At 39.1% G+C, this 21,942-nt stretch overlaps 1 protein-coding gene across 1 annotated transcript in view; it reads left to right on the forward strand.

Moving 5' to 3' along the window:
* ADAMTSL1 (ADAMTS like 1) overlaps window positions 1–21,942 on the forward strand; it is a 445,880-nt gene that overhangs the window by 156,602 nt on the left and 267,336 nt on the right. The window contains exons 5-7 of the mRNA XM_003260400.2: window positions 2,241–2,367; window positions 16,648–16,722; window positions 19,938–20,095. Coding sequence (XP_003260448.2) covers window positions 2,241–2,367; window positions 16,648–16,722; window positions 19,938–20,095 — 360 coding nt within the window. The remainder of the gene's footprint in view (window positions 1–2,240; window positions 2,368–16,647; window positions 16,723–19,937; window positions 20,096–21,942) is intronic.

The raw sequence follows: 21,942 nt of genomic DNA on the forward strand, positions 1-21,942 counted from the left end.
GAATGTTGCCTAAATTAGAACTGCCATGCTTTCTCAAAGGATTCGGTCCCTCTAAGGCGAGGCCAACTTTGTTTTTTGCTTCCTCTCCAATTAGCTAGTATCCAGGCATTTCTAAAGGACATGGTGAACCTCATGTGACACCTCCCTTCCGTTGTTAACTCTGACTCTTTATTCACATCTCAGCTCAAAAAAGTCTCTCCCTAAGGGAAATCTTCTCTTGCCTCCCTAACCAAATTGAATTCTCCATATTTTATGCTCTCAGAGCGCCATGTGTCTGTGTTTTATACCTTTTTTCATCATTATCATTTTACACTTATTGTGTGTGATGATTTGGGCACTATCTCCCTCTGCCACTAGACTGTAAAGTCTCATGAGAGTGGTCCCATAGATGCTGAAATTCACCATTGAATGTTGCTCCTAGCACGGTGCCTGGCTCATAGCAGGTCCTCAATAAATGTTGCCTAACCGGTTAAATGAATTCTTGTATAAATAAAGTATTTCTGTAATCCCATTTCACACTGTACTCAGAATATAAGAGTGAATACAGAATTGATCAGCTCGTGGGCGGGCCCATCTACAGATATGAATTTTGAAAATAATTTTATTGCAGTTATGTAGAAATACACCAAAGAAGTCTTAAGCCAGCACATGCTTGGCACTGCAGGGATGAAATTCGGTTGCTTTCTGAAGTGGCCTCACTGCAGCCTCTGAATAGATTGAGGCAAACTGCTCCTCAGCTACAGTGAACCCATAGGGATAGAGCCCATCTGCCTTTGTCCCTGACTTTAGAACTCAGTACCATGTTTTCTTGACATCTTTGCATTTTAAAAAAATGTACAGTTATCGAAGGGGTTGTTGCTTTTCATCTATTTTTTAAAAGATGTTCATTTGCTATTAATGAAAAAACACACATTACCACATTTTAAAAATAGAGTACATATATAACACAATGTTAAATAATTACGTTTTTAAACCTTCGCCTAAACGTGTGTTTGCAATTATTAATAAAAGGAATAAAAAAGAAAATCAAGCCTCAAGCCTCTGGTCATATTAACAACCAGATTTTTGAAAGGCAAGACAAACTGTGGGGACTGTATGAAGAGAAGCCATAAGTCCCTTCAGTTGTCACTACCATTATCATTTTATTTTGTCAAAGAGAGTAATTGAAATAGTTTGGGAGTGGAATAAATCTTTCCATATTTGATCTAACTAGAACTGTAAGCCATACAACCTGGCATAGTTTGGATTTGAATTTCTAAAACTCAGATATTAGAAAGTAAAGAGGAAAGACAGAAATGGCATTACCCATATACTTTATAAAAGCCTGTGATGTTGTTAGGCCTGATTTGGACCAGGCGTAAATGTTTCACTAGAAGTCTTTAGAACTCTGCTGCTTATTAGCTAAGTGACCTTGGGTAAGATTCATGGCCTCAACCGTAGAATGGAGATATCTTACTTGCATGGCTCTTTTGAGAATGAATGAGATATTCGTACTGTGCCTGGTACAGGACAGGGTAAGGCAAATGACAGGGTCTTAATGGTGTTCATGCCTGCTGCCCTTCACGCAACCCTCCTCTTACACACACACACACACACACACACTAAGTTTGTATCTGTTTGCTGATTCTCTTTTTTAAGCTGGAGTGCTAGCTAGAAAAGGAAGTATTTTCATTATCACTCAGCAAATATTTTTTGAGGGCCTACAATTGACCAAGCACTGTTCTCACTGCTTGGAATACATTAATTAACCCAACATACAAATCGCCCATCCTTATGCAGCATACATTCTAAGGAACCATGTGGAACATGGAGATCATTTATAAAATGTTTCCTGCTACCATTATCTCTTGGTTGTAGTTTTTGTCATTTGAGTGAATCATAATTATTAACACAGGAGTTATTCTTGAATTAAGGCCCTAAAACATCAGTAATTCAGGATCTTCTCATCTCTCTTACTTTCTCCCCATCATTCCCTACCCTGCTCCCTATTCTCTCTTATTCTCTTTCTTTTACCCTTCTTTCTATTTGTATATCTGAACTTTGAAAATATCTTTACCCATGCTGCCTTTTTTTCTTTCTTATCTTGATTCAAATTCCAGTTGAATTCAGGCTCTTTCATGGGAAGTATGTTTTAGGCCCCTCAGGGAAGAAGGGAGGGTTATTTCTTGGTGATTGGCCTCATAATGGATTTTGCCATCGGTAGGTGCTTGGTTGAATTACACGTCTCTCTTTCTTGTTAGATTGTTGGCTGCGATCACCAGCTGGGAAGCACCGTCAAGGAAGATAACTGTGGGGTCTGCAATGGAGATGGGTCCACCTGCCGGCTGGTCCGAGGGCAGTATAAATCCCAGCTCTCCGCAACCAAATGTAAGACACACAGAGATGGGCAACCCTTGGACTTGTTGACTTATCCTCCCCTGGCTTAGGTCTGGCCCCACTAAACAGACAGGGAACAACACCTCCACTAACATGATGAAGAACCTGAAAATGTAGAAGGCTTCATGCTCTGGCATGTGAATTAGCTTCGGTGGGACAAGTCAGGTTACCAGCTGCAGTCCCAAAGAGGAAGCCTGTCCTTCTGAGGCACATCAGGAGTGAACCAGACATGGGGCTACAAATACTGTCTGTACAAACATGAGTTTTGCTGTCCAACATGAGGACAGACTGTATCCCAGCTCCTGCATGATGTGTAGTGTGCTATGCCTGGTAGAAGATAGTGGGGAGAGTGAGAAGATAGCACAAATTCACTCCTGTCACTGTGAAGTCACATGGCCTTCATTTACAAGGTGGTCTTTGGTCAGTACTAAAACAAGTTCTTTCAGAATTAATGTAGGGCAGTGATTACATGAAGTTTTGGTTTTTTGGTTTTTGGGTTTTGGTGTTTTGTTTTTGTTTTTTGTTTGTTTGTTTGTTTGTTTGTTTGTTTTTGACTGAGTCTCTCATGCTGTCGCCTAGGCTAGAGTGCAATGGGGCAATCTCAGCTCACTGCAACCTCTGCTTCCCAGGTTCAAGTGATAATCCTGCCTCAACCTTGCAAGTAGCTGGATTACAGATGCATGCCACCACACCCAGCTAATTTTTGTATTTTTAGTAGAGGCAGGGTTTCGCCATGTTGGCCGGGCTAGTCTTGAACTCCTGACCTCAAGTGATCCACCTGACCTCAAGTGATCCACCCGCCTCAGCCCCCCAAAGTGAGGGATTACAGGCATGAGCCACTGTGCCTATCCTATATGAAGCTTTTTATTGACCTTTGTGTCCTGATATCTCAATACTAGCAAAAAAAAAAAAAAAGTGTGCTTATTGTACATGTACTTGCTGAGAATTTCACACGATCATCCCATGTAATTGTTATAACAACCTCATGAGCAAAGTACTATTAATCCCCATGTTATGGATGAGATAACTGAAGCTTAGCCAGATTATGGGACTTGCACAGAGTCACACAGTTGTAATGGAGCCAAGATTTGAGCTCAGAGTCTGATTCCAGAGCCTAAGCACTTACTTGTTTCTCTGGACTGGTCACAGCCCCGCTGTTAGTCTCTGTAGTGGGATATTTGCAAAGCAGGTAGATGGATCAGGGGAAGGTGACTCAGATGTCTACCCAGTCAGGTCCTGCTAGGATAGATGGTACAAGTTCTCACAGTACCTAAGCCAAAAATGGAGTCATTAATCTGAGGCATTTTATGATACACAGTCTGACAATCACTGTTCTAGGCACTGCAGCAGATACAGATAGAAATAAGACAGCCCTTGTATTAAGGACTTGCATTTTTAGAATTATTTTGACATTGCTTGGCATATTGTCTCCAGATTTTGCTACTATGCAGAATCCTTCAATAGATCCCTGATTGAGTATTTCATTCCATATGTCTCTCTGGTTTGGGAAATGAGAATGAATATCTTTACTGAATGTGTTTTGATATCTTTACTTGTTGACTAGCTGGAGGAAAACAATTGACATATGGGGAGTTTGTTGCTTTAAATGGACTTATGGGTCAAGGAAGAAAGGCAGATGCAGTTATTCTGGTATGCAGTGGAGAAATATTCTCAGAAGTCCTGAAAAGGCAGCTTGCCAAAGGATTAGCCTCGAGGTAAAAAGAGGGGGCAGAAAGAAAGAGTGGGGACTTATAAACACGTGAAAACTCAGAGATACCAGTTTAGGGAACGCTGTACATTCTAACTCCCTTAGAAGCAGTGGAAAATGTAATTCTGCAAAAAAATAAAATAAATTTAAAAGATTCTGGCATATAGAATAAAGAATGAGGCAACTTAGACATTGATATAATAATTCAGGTGAGATTTTTCTTTGGTCATGTGTGTTGGTAGCTTCTTCTATAAGATGAAAAATTTCTAAAGTTAGAAGATGGAAACCAGAAATGGATAAAGGCATAATTCTCTTGTAAATCATGGTTGGATGTTAGAAAAGAGTACATTTAAAAGATCACTCTTAAGAACTCTTCATGGAATGCTGAAAGAATTAAAATCCTCTAATTATTTCCGTCACGTAACTGAATCAGTGTTCATTATCTAGGAATCTAGGAATTACTGTTAGGTGCAAAAGGGAATGTCGTGCATGTGTGCAGTAATGGCTGTATAGTGTCCTAGGAGCATGTTTTTAATGGTAAAGATGCTTCTTTATTCTCATGCCCATACCTTCTTGTTCTCATAGAGGAGCTAGACTACTGTGCTCAGATAGACATTCCTCTTACCCTACTGTTAGGGAGGGATGGGTGACCTCTAGGGCCTGAATCACAAAAGAAAGATGGAGAAGCTCCTAAGGAACAAACTGAAGCAAATTGAGAGCTCTATATCATCTCCAAGTCTGCAAATAAATACCTCAATGAAAAGTGCCCTATTCAAGACCGACAGTGGGTAAATTATATAATACACAACCTGATGATTATACATAATGACAAAATGCAATTGATTCGTTTACCTTAGCACTGATGATGCCTCATGACAAAATGATTGATATCAATAAAGTCCACCATATGCATGCATCTCACCACAATCTATAGCAGATGCTGAACAAACTGCCTCACTTATGTTTCTCCACCCTGGAAGAATCTTCCATCTTATATTTACAGACTGTGAGGTGACCCACTGGCAGGGAACATGAGGCTGCTCTGCAGGGCCCAGTGGAGTGGCCAGGTGAGCAGTTCTCCACGCCTGGGGGAGTCCTGCCAGATCTCTCCCCTGTCTTCTGCCAAAAGGCACCATCAGCTCGCCACATGCTCTCTTCAAACTTCTGGCACTCAGATTCCCCACATTGAACTCATTTTCTTTCTGAACTTATATCCAAGTTTTTTTTTTCCCCGTGTGTTATCAAGCCTCAGAGGAACAATGCAAAAACAGGAGAGTGGAGAAAGACCATGGTAGAAAGTGCCAGAAGGATAAAGAGAAGTAGGAAAAGTTTATCAAATGGCTGCCATTTGCTGGTGATTTTTTTAAAATCATCTTTTTATTAAAAGACATTACAATTGCCTAATACAAATACAGACAATGGAAATAGAGCAAGATCAAAGTACCCTTTCTCCTTTCTTAAAGAAAAAGACTACCCACTGGTAACACTCAGCCTTTTCATTTTTCCTAGTTACTTCTCAACTCCCCCAGCCCAATAAAAATAGTCAAATATAGCTGACATTACCTTGCTTTTGATTCTTAAAATTTAAAAGCTCATTTCTCACAAGATTGATTGACTTATACTATATTATATATTTTCCAAGTATACTCAGAATATTCTTAGGGCTAGAGCCAGCCTATTTGCTATCAATTTGATATTTCCAGCTTTGCAGAGCTCTCATCTGTATCTGTATGTTTTGAAGTCACCTGGAGATCCTAAAGCTCTCTCTCTACCTTCCTTGAATGGTGAGGTCACTTAACTAATTTATATCAAGATAAAATTAAGCTTTTAATACTTGAAAATGTGCTTCTCAGCCTGTGGCTTATGCTGATGTATAATGGCTATGGGTAAACATGTTCTTTTTATTTTCTTTTTTTTTATTAATTTTTTTTGGCACACAAAAACAATAAACATTTTCTAAAAATACAAACAAAAAGATGCGTATCAAACATATTAGGAAGGTTGCACATGGGAAGTCGGGGAATAGAAATGGGGGGTGGGAATTAAAATAAATGAGAGAGGGACTTTATATGGATCAGTGATAATAACTCAATCCTCTATTTGGCAAAGAAGAAGGAGAAGGAAGAGGAAGAAAAAGAAAGTGGGATAAAGGATCAGAAAGGGAGGAAAATAGAAAAAATTAGAGTATGACTCCAGGGTAGACCTGTTTTGTTGTCACTGAGTTGGTTGGTTGGTTTGTCTGTTGTATTTTTCATATGTTTCACCATGTTGGCCAGGCTGGTCTCGAACTCCTAGCCTGAACTGATCAACCCGCCTCGGCCCCCCAGAGTGCCGGGACCACAGGCGTGAGCCACCACGTCCAGCCCCCACATTGCTTCTGGCCTCCGTGGTAGACCTCCCAGACGGGGCAGTCGGGCAGAGGCGCTCCCCACATCCCAGACGGGGCGGCCAGCAGAGGCGCTCCTCGCTTCCCAGACGAGGCGGCCGGGCAGAGGCGCTCCTCACTTCTTCCCAGACGGGGCGGCCGGGCAGAGGCGCTCCTCACTTCTTCCCAGACGGGGCGGCCGGGCAGAGGCGCTCCTCACTTCTTCCCGGATGGGGCGGCCGGGCAGAGGCGCTCCTCACTTCTTCCCGGACGGGGCGGCCGGGCAGAGGCGCTCCTCACTTGCCAGACGAGGCGGCCGGGCAGAGGCGCAACATATTCTTGGACTATCATTCTAGCTCAAAGATTTTGAGGTAAAGTACGCTTGTAATAAAACACAGGCCTCTATGTTATAAAGTACAAAATACATATGGATTTTTTAAAGAAAGCACAAAACATTAAAGAAATTTCCACGTGCCCCTGGCTGCTTCAGGCTATCCTCACAAGCCACTCAAGGGTATGTTCATTCAACAGCACATATTTAATGGGCACCTGCTATGTGCTCAGGAACTGTTCTAGGTGCTGGAAACACAGCACAGAACAAAACAGACAAAATCCATTTATCTTCGTAGGAGCCATGGAAGAAACAAACCAGAGCAGGAGAACAGGAAATGGGTATAGGCTGCTAGCCACGGGTGATGCAGGGGAGCTGCAACTTTCAGTAAGTTAATAAAGAAAGGACTCACTGATAACATGGCATTTGAACAAGGATCTAAGGGAAGTGAAAAGAGGTCACCATGCAAAAGTCAGGGAGAAGAAAATTCTAGGAAAAGAGAAAAGCAAGTGCAGATGTCCTGTGGTATTTGCATTCGGGGTCTATTTCATGAAGAACAAAGAAGCCAGTGTGACTAAAATTAGGTGAGTTTCAAAAAGGCTAGAGAAAATGATATGAGGCGGGGGGAAGAATGGCACAGATATTGTGGGGTTTTATAAGTCTGAATGAAATGGGAAGTTGTTAGAGGATTTTGAACAGAGGAATGACTTGATCAGATTTCTGCTATACTGAGAATAGACTGTAGTTGGAAAGATATTACACTAAGCCAGGCCACAGATGACAATGCGTTGGACTGTACCAGTAGCTGTGGAAATGATGAGAAGTGATCCAATTCTAGATATACTGCACCTGTATTTTCTCTTTCTTTCTTTATTTCTTTCTTTCTTTCTTTCTTTCTTTCTTTCTTTCTTTCTTCTTTTTCTTTCTTTCTTCTTTTCTTTTATTGAAACAGGGTCTCACTCTGTCACTGAGACTTCAGTGTAGTGGCATAATCACAGCTCAGCTCATTGCAGCCTTGACCTCCTGGACTCAGGTGATCCTCCCACTTCAGCCTCCCTGAGTAGCTGGGATTACAGGTGCACACCACCACACCTGGCTAATTTTTGTATTTTTAGTAGAGATGGGGTTTTGCCATGTTGGCCAGGCTGGTCTCAAACTCCTGGCCTCAAGTAATCTGCCCACCTCAACCTCTCAAAGTGTTGGGATTACAGGTGTGAGCCACGGCACCTGGCCAGCATTTTAAATTTTAGCCATTCTTATCAGTGAGTAGTGGTATTTCATACTTGTTTTTATTTGCATTTTCCTAATGGCTAATAATGTTAACATCTTTTCATGTTGTATTATCTTGCAATTGCTGCTGTAACTAATTACCACAGACTAAGTGATTTAAAGCCACACAAATTTATTATTTTATGGTTCTGGGGGTGTCAGAAAACTGAAATAGGTTTCACTGGGCTAAAAACAAGGTGTTTGCAGAACACAGCTCTGGAAGCATTGAGGGAGTATTTCTTTTTATTCAGTTTTGATTTTCCTGCTCCTGGAGCTTGTGCTCATTCTTTGGCATCTTCAAAGCCAGTAGCGTAGCATCTTCATATCTCTCTCTGACTCAAGCTTCCTCTTCTGCCTGCCTCTTCTATATTAAAGAATGTTTGTGATTACATTGAGTCCAGTCAGATCATCCAGGATAATCACTTAATTTTAAGGTCAGCTGATTAGCAATCTTAATTCCATTAGCAACCTTAATTCCCCCTAGCCACATAATATCACACATTCACAGATTTAAGGACATATTTGGCAGGGGAGACGTATACATTAGTCTACTTACCACAGTGTGCCTTGTTCATCTTTTGCATAGTGTCAGTTCAAGTCTTTTGCTCATTTTTTAAAAATGTGTTGCTTGACTTTCTTTTGTGGAGTTTTGGGAGTTCTTTATATATTCTAGGTACAAGTCCTTTGTGGGATATTTGAATTGGAAATATTTTCTCTATCATAGCTTTTTTCTTCAAAATTGGTTAACGTTATCTTTCACAGAGCAAAAGCTTTTCATTTAGATGAAGACCAGGCTATCATTTTTTTTTCTTTTATGGCTCGTGCTTTTAATGTTGTGTCTAAGAACTTGCCTAAGACCAGGACACAAAGATTTTCTCCTATGTTTCTTGCAGAAATACATTTCATCTTTAGATCAGTGACCTATTTTCAGTTATTTTTTGTGTAAGGTGTAAGTTTGATAGGTAGGTTGAATTTTTTTTCTATAGATGCCCAATTCTTCCAGTACCATTGGTTGAAAAGACCGCCTTTTCTCTTTTGAATTGTCTTTAAACCTTGTCAAAAATCTATTGTCATTTCTGTGCGGGTCTGTTTCTGGACTCTATTCGGATATGTGTCTGTCCCTTCATCAATACTCCATTTTTTTTTATTCCTGTGGCTTTAAGGTGAATCTTAAAATGAGGTAGTGTGATTTCTCCAACTTTATTCTTGTTTTCAAATTCATTTTGGCTTTTCTATTCTGGGTCTTTGCCTTTCCGTATAAATTTTACTATCTGCTTGTCCATATCTACAAAAAGTCTTGCTAGGATTTTGTTGTGTTAATTCTACAGATTGATTTGGAGGGGGTAGGAATTGGCATCTTTACCATGTTAAGTCACTCAATCTATAAGGTATGAGAATTTTATGTCTCTGTTTATTTAGGTCTTATTTTATCTCTTTGATTAGCCTTTATTAGCTTTCAGCATGAAGATTGCATATACTTTATATGATTTACACCTGTTGTATTTTTTGTAACTATTGCAAATGGCATTATATTCTCTTTTTTAAAACTAGAGATGGGGTTTCACTATGTTGCCCAGACTGAAGTGCAGTGGCTATTCACAGATGTAATCATAGCAAACTACAGACCCACACTCCTCAGCTCAAGTGATCTACCTGCCTCAGCCTCCCAAGTAGCTGGGACTACAGGAGTTACTGCGCTCGGCTTGGCATTGTATTCTTTATTTCCATTTCCAATTATATATTGCTAGTTCATAGAAACATGATTGATTTTTGTGTGTTAGCCATGTATTATGTAAACTTGATAAACTTACTCAATACCTCTGAGTTTTTTGGTAGATGACGGATTTTCTCAATAAACAATCATGTTGTTTACAAGTAAGAGTGGTTTTGCCTCTTTTCAATTTGTAAGCCATTTTTTTTTTGTAGTCTTATTGTACTGGCTACGCATGCAATACAATAGTGAATAGGAATGATGACAATGGAGATCCTTATCTTATTCCCAATCTTAAGAGGAAAGCATTCAGTTTCTCACCACTGAGTATGATGTTAGCTGTAGGTTTTTATAAATGCCCTTTATCAGATTGAGGAAGTTCCCTTCCTTTCCTGGTTTGCTGAGAGTTAATATCATGAAGGGATGATGAATTTTATTAAATTCTCTTTTACATCAACTGACAAAATCATGTGGTTTTTCTTCTTTAGACTGTTATTGTGATGAGTTACATTAATTGGTTTTTAAATAAGCAACTTTGCATTTCTGGGATAAATTGTACTTTGTCATGGTGTATTATTCTTTATATAGATTTCTGGTTTGATTCGGCAGTATTTTGTTGAGACTTTTTATCTGTGCTCATGAGAGATGCTGGTCTGTCGTATTCTTTTTTGTATTGTCTTTGTTTGGTGTTAGTATTAGCACAAAATGGCCTCAAACGATGAGTTGAGAAGTAATCTCTTGTCTTCTTTTTTTCTGGAAGAGATTGTATAGAATTGATGTTATTTCTTCTTTAAATGGTTGGTACCATGCCCCAGTGAAATTTTCTAGATCTGGAGATTTATTTTTCAGTATGTAACCTTATGAACATATGGAACACCATTATAGTAACTATTTTAATATCCAGTCTGTGTTTGGATTGATTGATTTTTCACTTTAATATGTGCTGTGTTTTTTTTGTTTGTTTCTTTGCATGCCTCATATTTTTTGACTGGATGCCAGACATTACAAATTTTACTTTTTTGGGTACTAGATATTTTTGTATTTCTATAAATATCCTTGAACTGTGTTCTGGGAGCAGTTAAGTTACTGAAATCAGTTTGAACCTTTGGGGTCTTAAAATGTGGTAGACAGGACCAAAGCCATGTTTGGTCTAGAGCTAATTGTACCCTTTTACTGAGGCAGGGCCTTTCTGAGTAGACTACTCAATGTTCCATGACTTACAAAGTTTGTCACTTTGGCTGATGGGATAAGATACTATTCTCAGCCCTGTATGAGCACTATGTACTCTTCTCTGTAATTCTTTTGTGTAGTTCTTTCCCCAGGCCAGGTAATTTCCTCACACTTATGTATTGATTAGTATGCTGCTGGCTACTTTAAGGAAACCCTCTTGGGTCTCCAGAGTTGTCTTTCTGTATAGCTCTCTCCTTTCTGTTACTTTGTCCCAGAAATTCTAACTGTTTTGGTCTCCGTGGACTCTTGGCTTTGTCTACTCAGTTCAGGAAATCTACTGAGCTCTACAGGCCTTCATACTTCCAAAGCTGTAGCCTAGGAACTCTTTCAAGGCAGTAAGCTGGGGCAATGTTGGGGCATTATCTGATTTGTTTCCTGAGTATACAGAATTGCTGCCCTTGTTTGCCTGATGTCCAATATCTTAAAAACCATGGTTTCATCTGACTTTTTTATTGTTTTAGGCAGAATATTAAATCTGGTTCCTGTTAGTTCATCTTTGTCAGAAGCAGAAGTCTTGGTGCTGGGCTCTCAATTCAGCTCTACAATTACATAGAGCTAGCCAACTTTTGACTCCTTCTATGACAATGTAGTTAAGCACCTGTAATTCTGATACCTCATCTCCCTACAACCTCCACAGCCATTTGGTTCCTAGAGGTTGAATGTGTTCCAATATTGTCTTAGAATTTTCTCCCAAGTGGCTGACACTCATTTTGTGAGTTTGATACTGGCTGTTTTGATGTTAGCACCTGTGTAGACAAAGGTATCTATGTCAAGATTATTGCCTGAGTGAGAGGGAATATAAGACACTACTGATTGTGAGATGTATTCTGGTTTCATATATGTTAAAGCATGAAAAGCTGTCCCTCTTGGAATCAATTAAATAGGGTATTTTGACAATAGAACTTTTTAACTGATTAGATATAAAGACGAAGTAGAGGATGGCTCCAAGGTTTCTGGCCTAGGCAAATGGAAGGATGAAGTTCTCCAGATGGGAATGAGGAGGGCATCTTGTTTGGCCTGTCCAGTATATATCTTCTATTGTGCAATTACAGATAAACCAGGGAGAAAATTGAAAGCCTCAGATGTTCAACTTCTTATTTTGTTGGATATATTTTAAGAGTAATAAAACTGTCATGAAGATGTAAAAGATACCATTTAAACCTCCTCAAAATTGGCAGACTATTTTTATATATAGTCGATTGTATTTTAAAATGACTCTTTCATTTTTAAAAATAAAATAAAATTAAGTATCAGCTCCATAGGCATAGAGGGAAGAGTCTTTAAAAACATGAACTCATCAATGGATCTAAAAATAAGAAAAACTCAGATATCAGAATAGGAAATACTGTCTTTTCAAAATATTATCCTCATCACCTTTCTCTGATACAGCTGTGAATCACACAGAACATCCACATATGACAAGATTTTAAAATGAATATAAAATGTTCTATATAGAAAGTTGTGTGATATACATATAGATAGATATTTTTTAAAGAATTCTTTTAGGTACAATTTTTTAAAGAATTCTTTTAGGTACAATTCTTTTAGGTACAATTTTCTTGAGAAAAGACATTTGCAACCCATATCTGTGAAATGACAGAATTTATGATTCCCATGGAAAGTGTCCATTGAATGGAGAAAGGGGTTATCTGGTATCTGAAGCAGATCATTTAGAATTGTTGATTAATAAGCTAGAAATATGTCCTGAAGATTGGCATCATGGTTCAGTCAACAAAGCCAGAATAGATTAGGGCAGATGCACTCGATCCTAGAACAGTGTGCCTTTGTAGGAAAGGGCACCCAGAGGAATGTGCAGCATGGTGGGAGAGGATGTGGCCCCTGCCTCGCCAGCTATACTAATGGCATTAATCACCAAGGAGGCAGGTGTTGCAACCAGATTGCTCTCACATCCTGAGAGATCTTAAATACCACTCTGTGCACAACATTGTAATAGATGCCAAGTAGAAGCATCTTCCAATCCATCCCAAAACATTGAGGATTTATCAGCAAGTGAGACAATTATTAATACATAAACAACTCAAAAGTGGCTTTTTATGAACATGCAGGAAATGACATTTTTAATTGTTTTTCCTATTTTGTTTTTTGTTAAATTAAGTGTACTGTTCCTTAAAGTGTGTCCTAAGATATATCAGCTGATTTTAACAGATGACACATAAGAAAAAGGTTTTATGGATAAACATCTTAGGTATACACTGGGTTAAACAGAGTGAAATGGATTTCTTTGTTGCAGGGCTCCTAAAAAAATGAATCAATATGCTTTGGGAATTTCATCTGTGGGGTGTAGTATTTTGTATTTCCCCCATATTTTATCTTAGATCCCTTTTTCAGGACCATCTTGTGGGGCTAGTGCTTTGTTTATCTTCTTTGTCACTGAATCCCTACTACCTAGCATGGAGCCTGACACTAAAAGACAGTCAAAAAATGTTTGTGGAATAAAGTAATGAATTTGCAGATCGTTTAATGACTGGACAGGGGTCCATCAGCCCTTTTCAGAATAATATATAAGAGAAGGCTGTGGCTCTTCCTACTTCTGTGCCATGTGCTGCCAGCTGCTAGAGTTTGTACCAGCCCGAGTTGCTTCATTTCTCTTTGACTAGGTGAGTGCAAGGGGCATCAGAAAATCCTATTTCACCTGGTCTACTTTCTCCATATACCCTCTTCTTCAACAACTTTCTAGGAGGTTCTTCTCCTCTCTTTTTTGGGGGTGCATGCAAATGTTACCACACCCTGTCTTCTTTAGGGAACATACAGATATTACAGCATCAGCCAAAAGCTAGGGTATTAATGTCCCAGCGTATGGAATGTGAGTCACTTCCCAGCAGAGCAAGAGGGAGGCTGCATGAGCTGTGTGTGGGTCAGAAGACTGCTGCTGAGCATGGCAGGGCCAAACAGAAAGCTTTCCTTTTACTTGCACTTTATTTGACCTGTGGGTAAACAAAGACTTTCTATTTCTAGAAAGTCCCATTGTTTTAACTGCTTTGTTTCTTCTGCAAACTTAAAAAGTCATGTCTTTATGCGAGGCATTTAAAGCTCTGTAGGCCCAGTCTCAGCCGGGCGTGGTGGCTCACTCCAGTAATCCCAGCATTTTGGGAGGCCAAGGCGGGTGGATCACAAGGTCAGGAGTTCAAGACCAGCCTGGCCAAGATGGTGAAACCCCGTCTCTACTAAAAGTACAAAATTTAGCCGGGCTGCGGTGGCAGGAGTCTGTAATCCCAGCTACTTGAGGCTGAGGCAGGAGAATCACTTGAACCCAAGGGGCAGAGTTGCAGTGAGTCAAGATCGCAATCACGCCACTGCACTCTAGCCTGGGTAACAAAGTAAGACTCCATCTCAAAAAACAAACAAACAAAAAAAGCTCTGTAGGCCTAGTCTTAACTTTTTTTTTTTTTTTTTTGGTTCCTTTTCTATATTCCCCTTATACTTTTTTTCTGTTGTTGTTCTTATATACCACAAACTCTTAGCTCTCTGAAATTCAACAATATATAACATTAAAAACAGCTATAAGATTTTAGCATGAGTGGAATATTCCACTTTGTAGAGAACTTGATAATGTAACCTCTCCAGGGAAGGAATTGGGAGCATATGATTCTTCTTTCTCATTCAACAGGTAATGTGCTAGGGGCCTTGGAGAGTTGAAACACAATAAAAAAAAAAAAATAGTTTTTCAGTCCCTGTCCTTTAAGAGATTTGGGGTAGAGGGGGGAAAATAATGTTTACAGAATACTTACTGTGTTCCAGGCTATACATCCATGTATCTAGATTCATGTCTATATTTATATCTAGTCACAACAATAGTATAAGGGAAGTTTTGTTTTCCCTGTTTTACAAATGAGGAAACTGAAGATCAGAGAAGTCAGGTAACTTCTGAGATTCACTAATTTAAACTAAATTCTCCTAAAGATAGGATGATAATATTAAGGTTCAGAGAAATTGAGTAACAATTGGGATTATCTTCTTTAACCTAAATCCTTCCGATGATAGGATAATTATGTACACTTAAAAAAAAAATATGTCTGAACAGGCCAGGTGCAGTGGCTTAACCATGCAATCCCAGCACTTTGGCAGGCCGAGGCAGGTGATCTCTTGAGCTCAGGAGTTCAAGACAAGCGTGGGCAACATAGCAAAACCACATCTCTACAAAATTACGAAAATCATCTGGGCATAGTGGTGTGCACCTGTAGTCCCAGCTACTTGGGGTGCTGAAGTAGGAGGATCTCTTGAGCCCAGGAAGCTAAGGCTGCAGTGAGCTGTGATCACGCTGTGATAGCGAGACCCTATCTCAAAATGACAATAATAATAAGGGCCGAGCGCGGTGGCTCACGCCTGTAATCCCAGCACTTTGGGAGACTGAGGTGGGCGGAGCATCAGGAGTTCGAGACCAGTCTGGCCAATATAGTGAAACCCCATCTCGACTAAAAATACAAAAATTAGTCGGGCGTGATGGTGGGCGCCTATAATCCCAGCTACTTGAGAGGCTGAGGCAGAAGAATTGCTTGAACCCAGGAAGCGGAGGTTGCAGTGAGCCGAGATCACACCACTGCACTCCAGCCTGGGCAACAGAGCAAGATTCCTCAAAAAAAAAAAAAAAAGAGATATGAAAAAAATATATATATATAAAATAAAAAAGATTAAGTATGAACAAAGAATCACACAGGGCTTCTGAATATGCTGGTAAATATTTTAAAACCTGCCTTTCTCTTGTCTTCTGAAGTGCCTTTCTGTCCATTTGATCTTGGACTATGCATTGTACTTCCCAGAAATTTCATTTCTTCATCAGAAAATCCTCTGTGCCAATGTCAGAAGTTTTGGGTGAGGGAGTAAATAGTATAATTTAGGTGAAATTTAAACTCTGCAGTACCATAAAAATATAAGATACTGTCATTACAAATGGAGTTCTGAATAAGAATGCCTATGATGTATTTGAGATGCGTGTAATATAGCTCTAATTTTTAAAAATGTCTGCTTCTAATGAATTTAAGCTCAATTTATAAATAGAGTGAAAAGAAATCCATTATAAAGTGATCTGTGGTTCAGTCGATTTCTAAAAAAAAAATTTAAAATAGAGTATAGTGTAGAGAAATGTTAAGAAACACTTATGGGGTACTCACTACATATAGTATTAGGGATAGATATTGTGAAGGATATTTAAGAACTAGAAGGCATGATTTCTGCCCCTGGGGTGTTCAGAGCATACCAATATATCTTCCCCTTCCCTTATCTGTTCTACTCATCCAAGATATTCTGCTGAAGAGAAGTCCAGATTTTGATGTAATAAATTCATCCTTTAAACATTGTTATTTATTTTTATGTTTTAATTCAGCACAAGTGTTTTTGATCATATAAGACCAGATTTTAAAATCAAAAATGAAAACTTGTAAACCAGTTTTTCAGTGTATCAAAATTCCTATTTTTTAAAAGGCCAAATCCTCTAGGAGTTAACTAGTGACTAGCATCTTTGGCATATTTTATTTTGAGCAAAGTGAAAATGTTGATTTCTAAATATTGGCATTCACATTTCAAACACTTAGAAAAACTGTAATTTTTAAGGTATGTAAGTCAGTGCCTTTATTTAGAAGGCAATCAATAATTTTGTGTTGAGTGGCATGCTTTTAAGATTTTGCTTTGTTTCTCTCTAGTGGATGATACTGTGGTTGCAATTCCCTATGGAAGTAGACATATTCGCCTTGTCTTAAAAGGTCCTGATCACTTGTGTAAGTAACTCTGTTGTTTTCCTTTGGGAATTGGGAATTGTAGTCATTATTATTTATTTTGTGTTCCCAGAAAAGATTAAAACACAAGAATACAAATCTTTCTACTCTATCATAATATGATATTTTGAGTGCTTCTGTTTATCTTTTAGCTGCCTGATGAGATGGCAGAAACCCCTGTGGTAATTATCTTTAACCACAGTCGTCCTGAAAAATACAAAATAGATGCTCCCAATGGGTTGTTCATGGGTTAAGCGCATGTTTATGCTCTTGTGAGTATTATATCTCATTCTCTTTCTTCTTCCTTTCCAATCTCAATCTTTTTTGCCTTGCCTCTCCTTTTTTCTTCTTTCTTCTAACCCCCTTCTCTTTTCTTCCTTCATTCTCTTTTTCTACCTACTTTCATGTTTCATTACTTCATCGATCCAGAGGAACATAGAAACACCAAACAACCTTAACGCTGTAGCATTTAAAGAAAACCATTATGGTGTAATTAAGCATCCCATGTATTAAAGAAAATTCAGGGCCCTCATATCTTAAAGATAGCTACTGGGATTCAGGATTGAACGGTAATCATAACCCCAAAGATCAAATGGCAGCATGGCTCCTCCAGGCTTTGTGCAAAAATTGATCTTCAATCATGCCAAGGCAGCAGTATAGAGCTACCTATTTCTTATTATTTAGTGTTGTTCAGATACAGACCTGTAAATTACAAGGAGAAAATTATAGGCTATAAACAAAGAAGAGGATGGGAGGGGATATGATAGCATTTTCTGTAAAATTCAGTTTCACTGAAAGGCTTCACTTCAGTTGGTTCCTTGAGCATTTCTGATTTCCTCCACTGTGATTGTTCCTGGGTTTCCATAAAGCCATCTCTCGTCTGTCCTTTCTCCCCTCCCACACAAATGCCTGTGAAACCAATTTAGATAGCAAGCATTATTTTTTAGTAATTGGATTATGAATGAAATCATGCTAAAATGGCAAACAAGAGGAAGACAAATTGAAGCCCATAAAAGTCAAGATAGCCTACAGTAGTCTTTCTAAATATAAAAATAAATACATTTCATGGAAGAGGTGGGATTTGAAAGGCCTTGTGAAGTAAAAGAATAAGTAAGGTACAGTTCAGGCAAAACCAAAAAATGCTGATTAAGTCACCTTCTACGGATTCAAGTTTGTTTCTAATCCTGCACAACCCTGTAAAATATAGTGTTGACATGTGGAAAGGTAGTGTGTGTGTGCATTATTACCATTCAAATGATTCATTTTTCCCCATTTGAGAATTGGAGAGGGCTAACTTCTAATGTAACAACCCCACTAAAAAACAATACTTTTGTGAGCAGTAACAGATACTGAAATAAAATACTCAGGCCCAGATCATCACCAAGTGGGGGACTGACTCTTCATTGAAGAAGAAAGAACCCATAGGAGTCGATTTAAGAGGGAAATTTATTTTTATAAATGTATTAGTCTCCTAGATTTCCTAATTATGTGATCACAAAGAAGCTGGAGAATTGGCCTTGTTTGATTTAATTATCCTAAAGATTTGATGAAAAGCAAACTGGAATCTGCTTTTCTCTCCCAACAAACATACTGTTGGTAGCATATGTATAGCTAAATCATTTTTCCTTGTGTGTTCTTTTTTTGTATTTGAAATATAATTCAGCAAAATGAATGTGGGAGTGAAGGATACTCTGTTTCTCTTTTGCCCTTCACTCCCAGAAGCTGGTACAGTGTGAAACCAACCTTAAATATTTTGGACCAAACCAGAATAAGATGAGGCGATCTAGTCTGCCCCCTTGGCTCATCTTTAATTAGATGTACCTTGAGAAGGACAGCTGTAACCCTCTTGATAAAATGGAATCAGATGCTCAGATCAGGCCTACAACTGCAAGATTTTCCTAAAACTAAGTTAATTGATGTCCCAGAAATATTTCTACAAGTGCCTGTGAGGCAGTTTGAGGAATGAAGGCTGGAGGAAGGAGATTTAGTGCAGTTGCTTTCCCCTGATGACAACAACTGTAATTTCCTCCCTCTAATATTCCTTTGATGTGCCCCGTATTTTTCAGTGGGATCCCCTCTGTTCTGGGGCAAGGGAGTGAAGCCTGGCCTACTCTAGAAGAAGGGCTCCACAGACTTCATCTGAGAGTCACTGGGCATTTAATTGAACACTAAGATTTTCCAGTTGTTGATATTCCTTGCAGTAGAGAACTACAAGTAGACCCCCTCTACAATAATGTAATACAAGTACTTTAGGTACTTGAGTGCCTCCAGAGACCTTAAAATTGTTTTAACCCAGACCCCCACCAAAGCACTCTATTTTTCTGCTGAAGAATCTCTGCCAAAACCAACCGTTCTTGTCAAGTTTTGGAAAACATTAGCCTTAGTCCATCCATCTTTCTTCATGCAACACAACAGACAGTTGTTCTAAATCACCCCTCAGTCCCATGAGAACTTAGTCTTCTCTGAATCACACAACATAATTACCATCATCCCCAGCATGCTCTGATTTTCTACAACAAAACATACTTCATAGGCTTTGTCATTGGCCAAATCTGGATTTGAATGCTCCAGAAATAAAGGGTTTTTTTCTATCTTAAGCACTTATGAAATACCTTATATATGCATAAAGCTGAACTAAGTATCAAAATGGATTTTAAAAAGAGAATACTGAAAATGATAGTTCCTGTTCTTACGTCACTCTTGTTTCTTCATTTTGAGCAATGGCATCGGTGCAGCAAGTAACCAGAAAGTATAAATAAACACAGGTTAATGCACGAATATAAAGTCATACGGGTACTGAGGCAACTCAGAGATACACACTGGATCTTGTAGAGCAAAAGAAAACTGGAGGGTATCCTAGGCTGAGGGCCATCAAGATTGAAGTCAAGAGACATATGAGAATTGGTTTAGTTAAAGGAATAGGGGTGCAGTAAAGTGGGATGCCCAAATAACATCATCTGGAGAGTCAAAGATTTTTTTGACAGGAACCCTTGAATGCCTGGCTAATGACTTTTGAAATAATTTCAACTCCAGCATAAATTCCTGTGTGACTCAGTAGTGCCTATATATTTTGTTGATATCACAATTTCAATTTTGTCAGCTATATAAAGAATGATGTGTCTCCCTTACCTAGCTCTAAATATTGTTGCATGAAATGTGCTTGCCTGTGGTTGCCCTAGGAACACCTTTCTCTCATCTTCATGTGTTTGATTATATAGATCTGGAAACCAAAACCCTCCAGGGGGCTAAAGGTGAAAACAGTCTCAGCTCCACAGGAAATTTTCTTGTGGACAATTCTAGTGTGGACTTCCAGAAATTTCCAGACAAAGAGATACTAAGAATGGCTGGACCACTCACAGCAGATTTCATTGTCAAGGTGAGCCCTATTTAGATACCTCCTTTTCAAGCCACATCCCAACTGACGTTACTGAGAATTTCCTAAGCAGAGAGTGACTTTTGGTTCTGACATATGTTTGGAAAGCCTGTTTGTTACCCAGAAAATGTTTAATCTGAGGGTGTTGTGCTAGCTGCATCCTGGACCTTATGAGAACATATGATATTTCAAGGTCATAGGAAATCTTTATTATATAATTAATACAATCTTTATTATGTAATTAATAAAATAACCCCACCTAAGAGGCCAATGTGTCATAAGTTGGTGGCTATAGATTGTTTTTAAAATAGTTTGGATACAGTCATTGACTTATATAGGCTATCCTCAGTAAAAGAGAAAAACAAACCGATTATCCACCGACTCGGTCAACTGATCATGCTTCCAATGGCAAGCTCTGTTTTCTTTTGTACTGGCAAGAAAACTAAGTTGTTTCCTTCTGTCAGAGCTTCCCTAGTCTTCAAGGTAATATAAAACACATTGCTGGAAGCAACATGCACATTCTGCTGGAAAAATGCACACACTAGAAGAACATTTGGGAATCACAATAAAATAAAACATATTTTTTCCTTCAGTAGGTCAGGAGGACCTGAAGGATTTCAGCTGTAAAGCTGTAAAACTTGTAATGTGTCCAGGACTCCATAAATTTTTCATCATGGGACCTGGAGCCAGAGGACATTTGATTTAAGCTAAAGCTTGATGACCCCATGGCAGCTGGAAGTAAGAATGCATATAGGAAAATGCAATAGGCAGTAAGGTTGGAGGGAGAAAGGTTCCGGAATACTGTCCTCCATCTCCATCTGCATGGGAGTTCTTTTTAATCCAGTCCAGACGCCAGCCACATGAACGTGAGCAAGAAGCTACAAGCCATCAGTGGTAGCTCACAATAGAAATGATGCTGTAGGTAGTTAAATGATTTCCGTTAAGCAAGAAAACCCAGTAAAGAAGTGAAAGATGTCTTTATTCTTTGAAGCCCTTGGAGTACCATTAAATAGACCAAGTATACTATAGTAATTTCCCTAGTGGCCTTGTGAGAGTTAATGCACATACTGAAATTATATAACTGGATTCAAGCAATATTACTTGCATTGGAACAGCTCACAGCATTGTCAAATGTGTTACATCTATCCAGTTGCCTTCTGCACATCACTGCTTGGATAACCCATAGGCACAACAAGCCCGACATGCCTAAGTTTAACTTGAGCCCCAGAAACCTGCTTTATCATCTTTTTTAAAAAAATCTTATAAATGAAGACACTGTCTACCCAGGCAAGTCAGAAACCTTTGATTCACCCTGATTTTCCCTTCTATATGCCACCAGTCAGACTTCATCCAAACTATCTCTCAACACTGGTTTTTCTCCTCCATCCTTGCTGCCACTGCGTTAGTGCAGGCCTTTACTTTTTCTCATCTGAACTAGTACCATGGATCCTGAGCTAGTTTACCAGCCTCTGATTTCATTGCCTATGTTACCTTTAGAGTGCGTTTCCTAAAACCCTTTTCCTAATCCTTCATAACCCCTCACCTTCACTCATTGCCTCTAGGTTAGAAGACAAATCCATAGCACAGTATCTGCTACTCTTGTTTAGCTGCATTGTGCCCACCTTTCCAACCTCACCTTTGACTTTTCCCCTTCTGTTTCAGCCCTGAATGATGGGCAGGTCCCCCAGCACCTTACACTCTCATAACTCATTACCTTTGCAGGATGCTGTGCCCTCTACCTAGAATGCTCTTATCTTGTCTTCTTCCATTCTCTTCACTACCTCTTATTTCTTCTTCAAGATCCCCTCTTTCAGGGAGTATTCTTTGACTCTACCCCAAATTTCTGTCTG

The sequence above is a fragment of the Nomascus leucogenys genome, chromosome 1a, assembly GCF_006542625.1.
Source record: "Nomascus leucogenys isolate Asia chromosome 1a, Asia_NLE_v1, whole genome shotgun sequence".
Classification (NCBI taxonomy): domain Eukaryota; kingdom Metazoa; phylum Chordata; class Mammalia; order Primates; family Hylobatidae; genus Nomascus; species Nomascus leucogenys.